At 41.4% G+C, this 16,644-nt stretch overlaps 1 protein-coding gene across 1 annotated transcript in view; it reads left to right on the top strand.

Moving 5' to 3' along the window:
* The window catches only part of ADAM17 (ADAM metallopeptidase domain 17), a 36,667-nt gene extending 21,915 nt beyond the window's left edge, over nucleotides 1–14,752 (top strand). Inside the window, exons 11-19 of the mRNA XM_060234058.1 lie at nucleotides 1,762–1,914; nucleotides 4,033–4,232; nucleotides 4,654–4,757; nucleotides 6,765–6,899; nucleotides 7,748–7,878; nucleotides 8,490–8,568; nucleotides 11,041–11,129; nucleotides 11,787–11,843; nucleotides 12,797–14,752. Coding sequence (XP_060090041.1) covers nucleotides 1,762–1,914; nucleotides 4,033–4,232; nucleotides 4,654–4,757; nucleotides 6,765–6,899; nucleotides 7,748–7,878; nucleotides 8,490–8,568; nucleotides 11,041–11,129; nucleotides 11,787–11,843; nucleotides 12,797–13,147 — 1,299 coding nt within the window. The 3' untranslated portion in view covers nucleotides 13,148–14,752. The remainder of the gene's footprint in view (nucleotides 1–1,761; nucleotides 1,915–4,032; nucleotides 4,233–4,653; nucleotides 4,758–6,764; nucleotides 6,900–7,747; nucleotides 7,879–8,489; nucleotides 8,569–11,040; nucleotides 11,130–11,786; nucleotides 11,844–12,796) is intronic.
* Nucleotides 14,753–16,644: the final 1,892 nt, after the last annotated feature.

The following is a 16,644-nucleotide window of genomic DNA, read 5'->3' on the forward strand; positions in this document are numbered from 1 at the left end:
AACTCTAAAAGGGAGGGTAGGGAAAAAAGAGGAAGAGAAAGGGGGGAACAGGAAGGGAGGGAGCTAGTGTGATACTGAACTGTCTGAATGGTCTAGGATGGGGAAATATTCTGTGTCTGTATATAACATATCGGGGCCAAAACACGTTTGTATATATCAGGGCTGAAATGTGTTGGGTGCTTTGGTTAACGTACATGTGTAGCCATTGTTGTGATTATCTGATAGTGGATGCGGAACTTCAACTTGTTGCTATGTTCTGAGTTTTTGGTGGTTCCCTACATATGTTGTTTTCATTTGTAAGATTCTTTGCATGGTGTAATAAATAGTTGTGTTTTATTTTGGTTTTGGAGAACGGCCAGAGTTACTTTTGTTAGCTTGTCTCTATGTATATCATTATTCTGTCTTTATTGCTGACTGAGATGTGGAGCTGAAAATATTTCCAGTGCTTTATTTTTCTATTGAAATTTTTTTGCATAGCCTGGAATTCATTTTTCTGTTGAAATAATTTCTGCATAGCCTTGAATTTATTTGAATATAACCCTTCCGTCATACCTCATTTGTGCTTTCCCACTAATCAGATTTTTCAGTTCAAATATTTGTTGCTATTATGTTATTAAATTAACATGGGATGGTACTTAAAATACTTTTACTAAATAAGCATGCTAAACTGGGTCACATTCTGGGGCTTCAAATAATATTCTTGATATATTTTTTTCTTTTTTACTTTATAGCAGACCTTTGTCATTAAGAATCAACACGGGTTCTGCAGTGTAAGATGATACAGTTAAACAGTATGAGACATCCAGGAGCCAGGTGGTCTAGGGAGGGGGGGAAGGTGTTGAACTCCCCTGAAGGACTGTTCCTTCATAGCTTGGGGGAGCTGCATCCTGGCCTACAGTTAAAGGCCAAGATCTTCTCTATAGCATGTTGTGCCTTTTATCAACTTCAGTTGATACGCCCGCTACAACTGTCCCTGAGAACCATGATCTAGCCACCATGAGCCCTTCTCTGGTTACATCCAGGTTAGATTATCATAATGCACTTTATTTGAGGCTTTCTTTGAAAATGGTCTGGAAACTTCAGTCTGTCCAAAATATACAAACCAGGCTATTGTCAGGGGCAGGATAAAGGGATTATATCACTCCAATGCAGAAAGATCTGCATGCGGCTGCCCGTTTGTTTATAGGGACATTCAGAGTGTTGGTTCTTACTTTTGAAGTCCTAAATGGCTTGGAATCATCTCCACCCACTTTATCCAGTCTTTGAGTTAAGATCTGCTTCACAAGCCCTGCTTTCTGTGCCCCCCCTCCCCCCGAGGTAAGGCAGGTGGCAACCACAGACTGGACTTCTTTTAGTAATGGCACCTTGCTTATAGAATGCCATTCCCATTGAGGTTTGCTGGTGCCTGTGCTGCTTTCGTGAAGGCTCCAGGCCAAAATGCTTCTATTCACCCAGGCCATAAATTAAAGGGTTGATCTTTTAATACTATTCTGTTCTGTAAACAGAGCTGTCAGTGGCCTGTTTTTATGCTGAGATGAATTTTTAATGCTGGATTTTAATCAATATCTTTTGATGTTTTGCTTTTTATTTTATTTTTTTCTTATTCTGTAAGTTACCTTAGGCAAGTTCCTGAAGAGGCAGTATAAAAATTAATGAATCAATAAAATCCAACAATGCAATAGGACTAGGATCTCAAACATTTCAGTCCACTCTGTTCCACACAATGCACGTTTCTAACATGTGTTTCTCTTTTATAACAAGGAAGCAGACCTCGTGACCACTCATGAGCTAGGGCACAACTTTGGAGCAGAGCATGATCCTGATGGACTGCCAGAGTGTGCTCCAACTGAAGATCAGGGAGGGAAATATGTTATGTATCCAATTGCTGTGAGTGGAGATCATGAAAACAACAAGGTATTTTTAAAATCCTGTTTAATGTGTGTGTGTGTTTATCACTTCCTGTATTAACAAAGTGGTTATCCTTAGTGGAAAATCACAGGCTAGGACTATACAGATTGCATGAAGGCTCTGATAATGTGCAGGGAAAAAAACATTACAAAAGGAATCCCTGTTCTCTTCTAAAACTAGTAGGGGTTCTGAACACTGACAACAGAGTGCAGGCAGGCCTCAGATCAGAATGGTTCACCAAAGTCACATTTGCAAAGAAAACTATGCCCTGTTGTGTATCCTATTGACCCAGAATTGGTAAAAAGGGACTCTTTTGTACAGTCTGTAGTCTCTTCAAGGAAAGATGTGCTTTGGGAAGTGGTGATCGATTTTATTTATAAGAATAATGTTTGAAGTTGTGATGTAGTTGTCAGATTTGGGAATCCGAGCCAAACTGATTTAATAAAACAGGATGTACTAAAACAAATGACAGGTTTGCCCATTGGCAACAATGGAAGATGCTTGAATGTGCATTGGATATACTGGGAGCCAGGACTGCCATCCTGAGAGCACTGATTCCAGTACCAGAGTCCATAATTCTGCTTTGGGGGCTGTCATCCCAGTACCAGAGCAGTCTACCTGGTCCCAGAGATCCTCATTGTAAATCCATTCCACATTTTCATTGCAACTTTTGTGTGCTGTGATGTATTTAATTTAATCCCAGGGCTCCCATTATATCCAGTGGGCGTTCCATCATCACCCATTGTTGAAGGGCGATCCTGTCATTTGTTTTAGTACATACCCTCAAGGTCAAACCAACTTGAGCTGAGCACATAATGTTGCAAAACTGAAAGAACCAAATTCAGGGCAACAACTTCTTGCCAATACCAAGTCCTGGCAAATAGTTTATCTCGCACATGCGTGTGTGCACACAGAGAGACAGCAAGAGAGAGTGAGAGTGTAAAATTAAAGGGTAAAAGTCCTGAAAGTCTTAAAAAAATGGCTCCCAATATTCCCAATTGTTCCTGAATATTTCTGGAACTCTTTGGAATGCATTTACTGGTATCCCAGAAAATCTCAGATACCATCTGGACACAGAATATACCAGCATTTTATCAGTATTTCCTGGATATTTATTCAGACTGGAAATAACTGAACACACATCCCAAGTGCAGTCCAAAGAACCCCTTTCCTTTTAGCTATGAATTTTGGTCTAATCTCTTGTGGAGACATGGCAGCAGAGAACACAAGTTCTTGACTGTAGTCCTTTTTGGGAGCTTATAGTACAAAACTCCTTATTGTCAAGCATAGGAGTTTCAAAAGATCCAAACAATGTTTAGAAACAAAGTATTAGTTTATTGATAATCCATGTTACTTATCAAAGGACCATATTGAGAGTGATACATTGTATTGTATAGCAGCTGGATTTAAGCAGTACATCAAAAGAATACTAAAGATTGCTAGGAATTCTCACATAGGCATGTGAAGTGCTACATTCACAGGTTCAGTTATCTTTTGTGGTTAATAACATCCTGGGTCCCAGGCTGAGGCCTAGGAATCTGTCCCGAGAGGCGTTATCTTCAAAGCTGGCATTCCTGCATTTGTTACAAGAGGTGTAAGCTAGAGAATGGGTTACATGGCTGTGATATGCACCAGCAAAGAGCAAGGATAAACAATACAGTTCTATACTAACAAAAATACATATGCTTGACACTTATGCCCAGGCAACCTTGTACCATGGGTATTTTTCTGGTGTAATCAGAACACTGTATGCATTAGGGTGTCTGAGATGCTGTAAAGAAATTTACCTGATTCTTCGAACATACTCTAGAAAGATCCCATTGAAGCCTGACTGAAATGAATGGAATAATTGGTCAGAACTTGTACTCTGTGTTTCTCAGATTTTTAATGACATGGTGATTGGGCTGTATGTGTGTGTTTTGTTTATGTGTGAATGCAGACAGCACCTCACAGATTCTTCAGAACAAGTGTGAATGAACACAAAAATGATACTTTTGGGAAACTGAATTCAGGGCCAAGTTCATTATTTCACGCATGCTTGCATATCTGTAGGGGGCATATAATTGCGAGTGATTATTTCTTACCCTGACTATACCCCTCTCTCTTGTCCTGCAATGTTTTTAGATGTTTTCAAGCTGCAGTAAAGAATCCATCCTTCGGACTATTGAAACCAAAGCCCCGGAGTGCTTCAAAGAGCACAACAACAAAGTGTGTGGCAATTCCAGAGTGGATGAAGGCGAGGAGTGTGACCCTGGCCTCTTGCATCGGTACATTGATCCTTGCTGCACATCTGAATGCACACTGAAGCCAAATGCAACATGTAGGTAAGTTGGCTGCTGGGAAGGGGAGAGTCCTAGTTGCAAAAAAATTATGGGGCTAAACAGTTAGTGGGTGCTTGTCTTTGCAAGCAGAAAGTGGCATCATTATACCTTCATTATATTGTATGCAGGGTAGAGGTGAATGAGAAAGGTCAAGCTAGATTTGAGTCGAGTAGCACATTCAGGACCAGTAAAGTTTTTTGGGTATGAGCTTTTGAGTCTCATAACTCTGTTGGGTAGGCAAGAGAACAATTGAAGGCTGCCTCCCTAAATCAAGGTACTTTTAACTTTTATGCTTATCGTTATAGCTGTGTCTATTACATATCTTTCCAAGCTTCTTCCTGCTCCATGAATTTGTAAACTGAAAATTCACACAGTTGGGTTGACTCATTCTTTCTCCTATTGCTTTTCTACCACCCTTTCATAGTGATCGGAACAGCCCCTGCTGTAAAGGATGCCAGTTTGAAAGTGCACAGAAGAAGTGCCAAGAAGCCATCAATGCTACTTGTAAGGGAGAGTCCTATTGCACAGGTGTGTTATTGTGTCCTTTTATTTAGTTATTATATGCCCCCTTGAAACCGATCACTGTGCATCTTTTATTCTCTCCTGATTTCGGTTTCCATTAGAACAACCTGTATGGTTGATTTTGGAATAAGTGTGTTGTTGCCTGTAGTGGCTGGGTAATTGTAATGAATGGTGGTCTAAGAATGTGCTGTTCCAAGAGAATGTACCCTCGTGACGTAAGAACCACCTGGCAGGTGGGGCGAAAAACAAAACGTACAATGGCTGTTTGTTTAAACATAGATAGCAATTGGGGGAAATTAGTCCCTTGGTGCAGAATCTGGACCTTTTTAGGATATAGCCATACTTGTATATGTGAATAAAATATATCCCTAAAGAAAATGATGTGGCCAGGTATCACCCAGTCTCTAATGTACCCTTTCTCGGCAAAGTGACTGAAAGACCAGTAGTGAAACAATCCTAAGTTTTCTTGGGTATTCATCTGCTCTAGACCCTTTTCAACCTGGTTTCAGACCAGGTTATGGGACAGAGATGGTTCTTCTGTTTTTAGTTGATGACCTCCATCTGAGTGTAGACGGAGACCAAGCCTCTCTGTTGCTCTTGCTGGATTTATCTGCAACCCTTTGATACAGTAGAGTTGATCATGCCATCTTGTGGAGGCACCTGGAGGCAGTTAAGTAGGTATCAGGATGTTCGTTTAATTGGTTCAAAGCATCCTTCATGGGTTGGATTCAGAGGGTTGCTCTTGGAAACCTGTTGTCATTGTTGTGGGACCTATCTTGTGGGGTTCCACAGGACGCACTTTCATCTCTCGTGCTTTTCAGTCTCTATGTAAAGTGCTTAGGACAAATAGTTGTGGGGCTGCCGACAATAGGTAAAAAAGGTAAAAGTAGTCCCCTGTGCAAGCACCAGTTGTTTCCAACTCTGGGGTGACGTCGCATCACGATGTTTTCACAGCAGACTTTTTATGGGGTGGTTTGCCATTGCCTTCCTCAGTCATCTACGCTTTCCCCCCAACAAGCTGGATACTCATTTGACTGACCTCAGAAGGATGGAAGGCTGAGTCAACCTTGAGCCGGCTACCTGAATCCAGCTTCTGCCGAGATCAAACTCAGGTCATGAGCAGAGCATGGACTGCAGTACTGCAGCTTTACCACTCTGCACCATGGGGCTCTTGCTGCTCACAATACTCATCTCTATATATCATCCAAATCTCCTGGTGATGCAGTAGAGATCCTGAATCACTGCCTGGCCATGATCATTAACTGGCTAAAACTGAACAAACTGAAACTAAAACCCTGAAAAGACAGAGGTACTGCTGATTGGGAAGGCAGGGGTCTTGAACAATATTGTTCTTCCCAGTTTTGTTGGAGTTTAGCTGACCCTTGCTATCTAAGTTAAAAGCCTTGGGGTCATACTGAATCCAGGTTTATTACTGGAAAAGCAAGTTAATGCAGCTGCAAAAATCTTTTTACCAACTCAGCCTAGACTGTAAGATGGCCCTGTACCTTGATACGGTTGACCTGGCCACCTGGATCCACACCACAGTAACATTGAGACTGGACTACAGTAATGCACTGTACATTGGTCTGCTCACAAAATTAGCTTGGAAACGCCAGCTGGTCCAGAATGCTGTGAGTTGAATGCTCCATGCTCCATGGAGCATCAGGATAACAAGATATAGCCACTTAATGGTAGAGATGGTTCTTGTTCCATGGCTCTGGCCCTTGGTTTGTTCCTCATTGTGATACATCTCTTGGTTCTTGGTTTCTCTTTCATGTCCCTGACTCTCTTGGTCTGCTACCCGCAGCCTTGGCTTTCACTCCAGTGAGATCCTAATTCTGACTCTTTTTTGTCATGTGGCCTTCTTAGAATCTGGAAAGGTTGAAGAACCATGTTCTAGGTAGATCTTCTTCGTGGTCTCTGTGCATCACACTTGTGGGATACTAGTAACCTGTTGGTACCCAGAAATGCTCATACTAAGCAGTAGCTCCTTCTTACCAAATCTGTTTCTAGGCAATAGCAGTGAGTGCCCTCCTCCTGGGAATGCTCCGGATGACACAGTCTGTGTGGACTTGGGAAAGTGCAAAGATGGGGGATGCGTCCCATTCTGTGAGAGGGAAAAGAACCTAAGTTCATGCGCTTGTAACGGTGAGAAAAAACTGCTGGCTTCCTTTTGAAAGTCCCCCAAGCTCCGAGTAGTTGCTACCTTTTCATATTTTCCCTGTTACCCAGAAAACAAGAGGAGACACATGGAAGCACCTTCACAAATGCAACTTTTAACAGTGGTTTCAGGATCTTTAGGCCTATGTATATGCAAGTGTGCTTGAGGCAATATATTAACGTTTCTTTTGCTGTTTTTCTAAAGCAACCCACCCCCCATTCCCCTGAAACTGTAACTTGTCCTGCAGAGGAAAAATATACAGTTGCCTCTGTTTTCCCTGGAAGAGGCAAATAGTAGCTTTGACACAAACAGTAAAAGTCAGTGGCAGGGGCCCTTCCCATCTGGACCTTGTGTAACGTTCCTGTGCGTGCATGCAAGGTGGGTGTGCGTGGAGGAGCAGAAGCAGATGGGAAAGGGTGCTTATGCTGTCCAAAGCAAAGGTTCATGTATGTGCTGCCTTCTTTGCATAAAAGCAAGAAGAGAGAAGTGGCTGCTGTTTCGTTAAAGGATATGAAAGGGATTACAGCAGCACTGGAGGAGGAGGAGCAGAGCTACGTTCAATTGCTTAGAGAGGGAGAGGTGGCTCCTGAGGGACCTTCAACCAACCCCGGCCCTTGTTTTCTGTTTTTTAGACTTGGTGTATTCCAGTGTTCCTCTTTCCTGCCGGTTGCATTTTTGTTCAGCTTGTTGGTTCCATTACTGCTTTGACTACCTTTGTTGCTTGTTTATGGGAACAGGACAGACAAGGGGAATGGTTTCCCTTTGTATAAGGAACAATATGTAATTAAGTAAAAAGCAGTTGCGAAAGAAATGTAATTGGCTTTTTTAATTTCAGAAACGGACCATTCCTGCAAGGTCTGCTGTCGAGATGAACATGGGAGATGCAGTCCGTATGTGGATTTCAACCAGAATTTCTTATACTTGAGGAAGGGGAAGCCGTGCACTGTGGGATTCTGTGACATGAATGTGAGTTATGTACACTTGATTGGGGAGTTTAGGATCTGGGAGACCCAAGTTCAGATCCCCACTCTGCCATGGAAGCTTGCTGGGTGACCTTGGGCTAGTCACACATTCTCAGCCCTAACCTACCTCACAAGGCTGTTCAGAGGAAATTGATGTAAGCTGCTTTGGGTCAGCCTGGGAGAGAAAGGTGGGGTGTAAACAAAGTAAATTAAACGCAGATGTGCACCAACAGAAATAGATGTAAAAAAGAAGCAAACCACAGCCTGCATTCACAGGCCATCAAAGGCTTATCAGAGGAGCTCTGCTTTACAGAGCTCAAGAACCTTTGCAGGGCTGGGGCTTTCTTTATGTCTTCTGAAATCCCATTTCATAGCACAGGTCCTCCACCCAGAAAACATGTGCCTGAGAATGCCCATTCTTGCTGATGTGAATGGAGGAACTGCTGCTAATCCCTGGTCTGATTATCAGACCTTGTAGGTACTTTTGGGTTCTGCACCAATTCATAGGGTTTCACAACCTCTTCCATCCCAGTGAGGCCCGTTCCTTCTCTCATGATGGTTTGGTTGAAATGTCTGTTGTATTAAAATGGGTTAAGCAAATGCTGTGTCTCACAGGGTAAATGTGAGAAGCGAGTACAGGATGTGATTGAACGACTTTGGGTTTTCATCGATCAACTTAGCATCAATACATTTGGTAAGAAGGATTTATTTTGTGTCTTGAAATACACAACTTTTCTTCTTAAACCTTCTGTGTTCTTCGTGTGAAATATATTGGATTTCTGCACATGAAGACAGGTTTCTATATCAGACCTTTATATCACGATTACTGATAATTGTTATTTTGTAGTCATTGTTTGGCAATAAAGTGCAAAACCACATTTATTTTTATGTAAGAGGCTGAACTGTAAAAACATGCCATTTAAAGAGGCTAGCCTCTTCTAGGCTGGAGGGTGTGAGGTGCAACTTTTGGCCTCAGAGCATAAGCAAATAATACACAAAAGTTGTATGTAACAACTTCAGTAACTCCTGTAGTAGTTTAAAATAGGGATGAGCATGAACCTAAAGAAACAGTTTGGTTTGGGGTTCAGGGTGGACCCTGAACAGATCCAAAAGGCCGCCACCCAGATCAAGCTGGCCTGGAGATTTCAGGTCTCCCTGTCTCCCAGCTGTGGTGAGCCTTCGAAGTGAAACCCACTGATGAAATGGCTGCTAGCCAGTTAAATCTAATAGTTCAGCTGAAGACCCTGCACTATCCAGCTGTTAGGTTTAAATGGTCCCAAATAGCTGAACCAAACCAGATGAAAATCCGGTTAATGTTCGGGGAAGGCACCTTCCTTAAACATCAGTTTGGGGTTCCAAACTGATCCAAGTTCATACCAAATTTTGGCTTGTGAGCCAGTTCATGCCCATCCCTACGTTAAAATACCATGCAGCATATTTAATGACCTTTCTCTATGATTTAGACATGCTGAAGGCCTAAGCTATGGCATGCTTAAAAGGTCCCATAGCTGTACTAAAAATAGTAATCTAGTAATTGTAGAGTTTTTTAAATTCTGGCCCCCCTCCCCCCGCCACATAATCTGAGGGCATATACTGTCGTTTACTTAGTGTGAACATAAACCAGCCTAATAGTACTACATGACATTCATTGTGGTGTGTTCACATATTGCTGATACAATTCTGCTTCAGACTTTTTCTTACAAAAGGCATCAAAGATGTGATGACTAAGAACACATGTCTTGCCTTGCTGTGTTGCAAAGATTTGTGTAGTGTCCTGTTTCCAACATGATCCAGTAGATTTAGAAGCTTGCTAGCCATATTTGAAAACAATTATTGTTTTGTTTGCCTTTATTTACAAGTTATAGGATGCAATTCTAATTGAACCATGATAGCTAGTAGGTCTTAATAGACACGCTATGAGGACTGTCTTATTGTTTTATGAAACTATTTAAACTAGTTGAACAAAGCAGGAGTCAAGTCTCACCTTTAAGACCAACCAATTTTTATTTAGAACGTAAGCTTTCGTGTGCTCTTAAGGACACTTCATCAGACGAGGAATCCAGCACAGTGAGCAAAGCCATACATAGCTGAGCAGGCAGTGGTATTATGATAGCATTATGGTAGGCCGCTGCCTACCAGCTATGTATGACTCTGCTCAGCTATGTATGGCTTTGCTCACTGTGCTGGATTCCTCGTCTGATGAAGTGTCCTTAAGAGCACACGAAAGCTTACGTTCTAAATAAAAATTGGTTGGTCTTAAAGTTGAAACTTGACTCCTGCTTTGTTCAGCTGCTTCAGACCAGCATGGCTGCCCTCTTGGATCTATTTAAACTAGTGACCCTTGCCTTATAACAATGCATTTGGTAACTTAACTTTGTATTGTGTTTTGGACTTTCTTTTGCCTAACTTACCAGCTATCCATTTTATTTGATAACTCTGGGCTGTATTAAAATATGAGAAATGTCTTGGTTTAGTCTGTCCTAATATTCAGTACAAAAAAAATGTAGTTTATCTTCAGATTAAGGAAGAGCTTGTAATTGATGTGGCCAAATACAGATTTAAAGGTATGTTTAAATTGGTATGAAAAATGTACATAATCTTATGAAACTTACAAAAAATGTACATCATCCCAGCGGTGTGCTTGGCTCTGTATAAACCAAAAGATGTAGAATGTCAAGCTTAATACTGAAAATAGTACTAAATAACTGGCAAGGTTCATTTGAAAAAGGGATATGAATGCTTCCTGAATCATTGCTGAACTAATGAAAGTTCATAGTATTGGCTTATTGCAGAAAGAATATTATGGGATCTCCTTCATCTAACTCGATATAGTCTCCTATTTTCTTTAATAATCAGATTGTGTATATCTAAATTTCTCTCTGCCGCATTATGATTTTTAAAGCTGACATGTAACAACATGCACATACAAATTATTCTGAAATAATGGGAGTGACCTCCTAGTACACCATTTAACATTTAAATATCTTGAATATTCATTTCAGTACATTTTCAACACAGAATGAGTTTTGTGATCTTGAGACATCAGACTGACTGGTCTCCTGAAAAAGATGTGAGGGATTGGGCCCATCTTGGTGGCCAAGGATATGTTGAGTGAGACAGCTATGATTTAGGCATCTCTTTTTGTCTTCATTTTTTTTTAACACAGGAAAATTTCTAGCAGACAACATAGTAGGGTCTGTGGTTGTATTCTCCTTGCTGTTTTGGATTCCTCTGAGCATTCTTGTACATTGTGTGGTGAGTAAAGTGAATTTTAAGACATCCACTTAATTTGGTTTGAACTTGGTGCGCTTTCCAGAAGTATTTCAGAGTCTAGCATGACTTGTGCTATTGCATGTTACATTTAGCCTGGTAACTGTCATATACTGGGGTTTTTTCTCATAGATCATAAGTAATTTAACATTTAAAAGTAAGACAACTAATGTGAGGAGCCTCTCCTTTTTTATTCACTCTCTCCCTTCTCCCCAAACACATTTGTTCATATCTGACTCCTAGCATTTACAGGCTTTTAAATGCTGACTGTTTATTTCATCCCTATAGATACATCACCTAAACAGAATAATCCTGATGTCCATGCTCTTTGTTATATATCAGAGAATTTGGGTAGCCTGGGAAGCCAGTTCAAGAGACCCAACAGCTGATTTACTTATGTAAACAACTGATCACATGGGTAGTTTGTAAGATGTGGTTTTCTAATTATGGAAACACACACACTTTTATGTGTTTCTCTTCTCCCACATTCTACTGCCATTCTGTATGAGTAGGAATTTCTATAGGTAAGCTGGTTGTGATAACATCTGCCCCGGCTCTTGGATTCTTGTTGGGAGCCTGGAGAGTTGGTTATATATGCTTTTGGTAAGCAGTTTGAGAACCGATTTTTGTTTGTTTTAATAGGACAAAAAGTTGGATAAGCAATATGAAGAGAACACCAAGTCTCTTTTTGGCCCCAGTGTAAGTATGTTGTTAAAGAATGTCTTCAGTATCATACTCTTGACAGAGCTTGTAAAGATTTCTCAGCAGTGAAAACCAGACCCAGTGTGCTTTGCATAAGTAAACATAAAACGGTTTCCAGAGAAGGATGTCTGCTTTGCTTAAGTACTGAGTTTTGGCAGTTCTCTTGGCTGGCTGGGTCTTCGTTCTTAAGCAGTAGGTGTGGGGTACACAGAAGTCCATGAGCTTCCTGAAGAAGTCTTATTTTTTTTTTTGTCTGGCTTTAATCAGTGATACACAGGAGACTATTTATTTATTTACTCTCTCTCTGAGACTGAAGGGATATTATAGCATATAACAACAGTGCAGTCAGGCAGAAAAGGACATCCAGTAAGCAGTGTAACTGGTCTAGGATCATAAAATTCCTACAAGTGAGATGTGTTGTAACAAAAGCAATGCAGACATGGATTACAAAAGTAGAAGACAAAGCAGCAGAAACAATCCCTTAGGCAGGTGAAGTTGATTGTGTTCCTCTATCATCATAACAGCCCTTTCTGGAACCATTTCACTATACTACAGCCTTGTTTCCTTTACAAAAATGCCTTCCTGAATATTTAAATTTTACACATTCCATGTGCAACATCTATCCCAAAGTTTCTGGAGAGATGAAACTGAGCGAATTGTTGGACTATAATAAATATCCATAATTTTCAGAGACATTTCCCTCCTCAAACCTATGCTGGGCTGCTGCAATTCTGATTTCCAAGCACTGGCAAAATCCTGTCCTTGAATTCTTCTCAGCCTGCTGATTAGAACCCAAGCTCTGAGGCAGGTTCCCATTTAAAACATGCTGTGTAGGTAAGGTAGCCTCTAGGCAGAGCACGTCCTACTCACATAGAGGGCTCTGGGATCTTGTACAAGTGGTAGTGCTGTTCCCTGCGTTCTTCTGTAATTGTCCCACTCACCTCTTGCAGAATGTGGAAATGCTCAGCAGCATGGACTCAGCGTCGGTCCGAATTGTCAAACCATTTCCTGCTGCACCATCTACGAGTCGCCACCAGCCCCTGCAGCCTGTGGTGCCAGTGCCTGTGGCAGCAGTGGTCCCCAAACTGGACCACCAGAGGATGGACACCATTCAAGAGGACCCAAGCACAGACTCTCACATGGAAGACGACTGTTTCGAGAAGGATCCTTTCCCAAACAACAGCACAACTGCCAAATCATTCGAGGACCTGACAGATAACCCTGTCACGAGGAGTGAGAAAGCGTCATCCTTCAAACTACAACGGCAACACAGAGTGGACAGCAAGGAAACAGAGTGCTAGTCTGTCTCTCTGTCTTTTGAGCTTTCGGCTCCGTGTTCTACGTCTTGATCTAAAGCCATTTCATTAGTCAAATACAGTGTGTGTGTGTATATATATGTATGTGTATATATATTGAGAAGGGAAACAAGGAGGTGACTTACTGCAGATGCTGGCCATGTGTATGATCTTCCTTAGTTTCAATATATGAGACCCCACTTAAAGAAAAGAAACTAAAGCCTCAGAGTTTATTGAATCTTTTTTGATTTTTTTCTATAGTCTTGAGTTGAACATTTCCTTCAGCCTGTGGCGTAATCTGCCTGACACTAGATTGTACATGTTAATATTTTTATAATGTACAGTTTTGTAGTTGAACAACACTGATAGACCGTTTTCATCTTCTTAATATGAAAGCCCCAACCCAGTTATAGTTGGTTTTGACTGACTTCAGCTGGAATGCGGCTGAACCATTTAGTGACTTCTTAGATTAGAGCATTTAGCAATTAACATACCCAAATAATTAAAAAAAAACCCAGTATTTTTCTTTTTAAATGAGGGTGAACATTTTGCCAATTGAGGTTTCTAAGGTGCAAAGTGAATGTGTGATAGGGACTGGTGCAGTAGTGATGTGCTTAAATGCAGATCTGAGTCTAAGAATACTTTTGTGGTAATTGGCCAGAAACCAGTAGTGACTTTGACAACTTTAAGCCCATTGATTTTAGCAGGATTTAGAGAGGTGTAACTGTGCGCTGGATTGTGGACTCTATTATAAAGTAAAATGGGTGATGTTGACCCTTTCAGTTGTGGAGGGAGAACCTGATTTAGGGATAAAAAATTTTGACTGCTGATCATGGCTTTCATATGATGTAAGTGCAAAAACAGATTGCAGTTTTTAGGCACGAACTTTGTTTTGAGTTGCAGTCTATTTAGCACTGCACGTTGGTAGCTCTAGTTTATTTCAGTGAAGATTTCTTTAAAAATTTGCTCACTCAATTCTGTGCTTTGGCCCCGATATAACATGGGGTGATTCCCCAGGCGGAAAAAATGCTGCTGCACATGGATTCTCCTTCGTGCCCCTACCCAGGCTTGCATGGATAGTTTCGCCCCTTATCCAGAGATTCTTGATGGCGAATTCATGGAAAGGCAGTGACTGTGGTGCAGAGAGACTACAAATGCCTCATTCTCCACCTGCTAGTGAAGGCTGGAAGAAATCTGATCTCTGGATCAGAGCACAAGTTTTTTAGAAACACGTGGACAGTAACAGTGAAAACAATAATGTATTTCTGTTTGGACCGCTATTTTGAGGGGGGGTGGTTTACAATTCCTTTACCATACTCGTAAGTTTGATTTGTATAAAACATGAGCTGGATCAGATGTCTGCTACAAGTAGAAAGAGCGCATGGCCTTAATTATGAGACATTTGTATTTACATATCTGATAGAAATTAACCAAACCTGTGACAAATGTGCATTTTTTTCATGGATACTTGTTACACTAATACTTGAATTTGTGCCTTTTGGGTATTTGTTTCTATAACCTAATAATTTTAGATTTCATACATAGTAGAGAACTTTGTGAGAGGAGTATAAAAACTCCCAGTACAATGTAATAAAATCAGTTTTTACAGAATTATTTTTTTATTGAAAACACAAAGCTTCTGGCAATAAGTAGGGCTTACACAGAGTACTTCAGTATTCTGTTTGCATGCAAAGGGACTGTTGGTTCAGAACTTACTCTTATCCAAAGAATTATTTCATTGAAGGGTCAGAGAGAGTCAATAAACTGAGCGGAGTTCCACATTTTAGAACGGGGTTTTTCCATCTCTCCCTTCCGCTGTAGCCTTTTGTACATCCCAATACCTTATCCTAAGGATGGGTGCTCTCAAAGGTGACTTAGATAACATCTATAATCTTTTGGTGGTGTAGTTCTTTACAGGTTATTACAAAGTGAACTACCCTTATGTGATGGTGTAGGAGTGGGAATCAACAAGTGAAATACCCTTCCGCTTGCACAAGGGCAAGTTTGCATCCAGGTCAATGTGTCCCAGTTTCTACAAGCTTTTGAATGTATATTGTCCTTTACAGCAATCAAGGAATGTTCTTTGCAATACCCAGTAAAGAACTACAGCACCAAAAGATTATAGATGTTATCTAAGCGCATGCATTTTGGAAACAGCCAGGATTGACTAGTCTAATGTTAGAACAGTCAAATAGATCTTTGACCAAAGTTCCTGCATTTTATCTCTGCTATTCATGTATCTTATTATTTGAATATTCCTATATCAAGATTGTCTGCAGATAGCTTTTAACAGCTTTCCTTATGGTTTTCTCTCAACCCTGAAATGTTTCAAAAAGCTGTTTAGAGAAATTGAGCAGATCCTAATACACTACCGTTATGGCTTGCAAGGGCAAAGATGCAGTGCCGCTCCTCTTTTACCATTATCACAGTCCTCCTTTTCAACATAACGAGGCAGCTGCTTTTGCCTGAGTTGGAGTGGGGGAAGGAGAAAGTACAGGTGGAAAACAGCACTGGTGGTGACTTCAGTTCTTTCTACTAAAGGAAACAAGACTACTGCTTCAGTCATTAAGAGCACCAAAGCCCAAGGAGGGCTAGGACAAGTCATCATAGCCTTGATACCAAGTAGTACAGCTCCCTGGAGCCCTCTATGTTCCAGATGCTTGTGTATAGAATAGCCTGGATAGGGTTGCCAGCCTCCAGGTGCCACCTAGAGAGCTCCTTTGATTACAACTGATTCCCAGATGACAGAGATCAGTTCCCCTAGAGAAAATGGCTGATTTGGAAGGTGGGCTCTATGGCATTCTACCTCACTGAGGTTCCTGCCCTCCCCAAACCCCACCCCCCAAATCTCCAGATGTTTCCCAACCCAGAGTTGGCAACCCTAGTATGCTACAAGTATTCCTTGTTAAAGGATCTGATTGCAGCTATGGGTGGGGGGACCTTATTCAGCCTAAACTGCTGCAAAGCTGTTTTGAGTTGGTGGTACGGTGCTAGATGGAACAGCCGTCTGAGACCAGTGGTCCATCTAGCTCAGCATCCTGTCTCACACAGTGGCCAACCAGTCCCTCTGGAAGGCTAACAATAGGATACAGAGGCCGAGGCCTTCCCCCGATGTTGCCTCCTGGCTCTGGGATTCAGAGGTTTAGTGCCTTTGAATGTGTATGGCAGCTTTGTGAAGAGACTAACGTGTGTCCTGAGAGTTGGGCATTTTAACTAGCACAAATTCCTATTGTTTCACAGTACAGATTTGATAACTTGGTTATAGTCAGCATGTGAGAGTTGTGTATTATGATGCAAGAGCAGCAATACTCATTCTCTTTGCAGAACTCAGCATATTGGCAATTTCTACCCATACCCCTGCAGACCCCCCTCTCCAGTCATTCCTCAGGGTCTCTCTTACAGGAGCAGCTTTTCATAGAGAGTAGTGGGGTGCAGTGGGAAGAGGGAGGCAGAAAAGTGCCTTTCTCCTATTGGGAAATTTAATCTCAATCCAACCCAATGCC

The sequence above is a fragment of the Heteronotia binoei genome, chromosome 1 (assembly GCF_032191835.1).
Source record: "Heteronotia binoei isolate CCM8104 ecotype False Entrance Well chromosome 1, APGP_CSIRO_Hbin_v1, whole genome shotgun sequence".
NCBI lineage: Eukaryota > Metazoa > Chordata > Lepidosauria > Squamata > Gekkonidae > Heteronotia > Heteronotia binoei.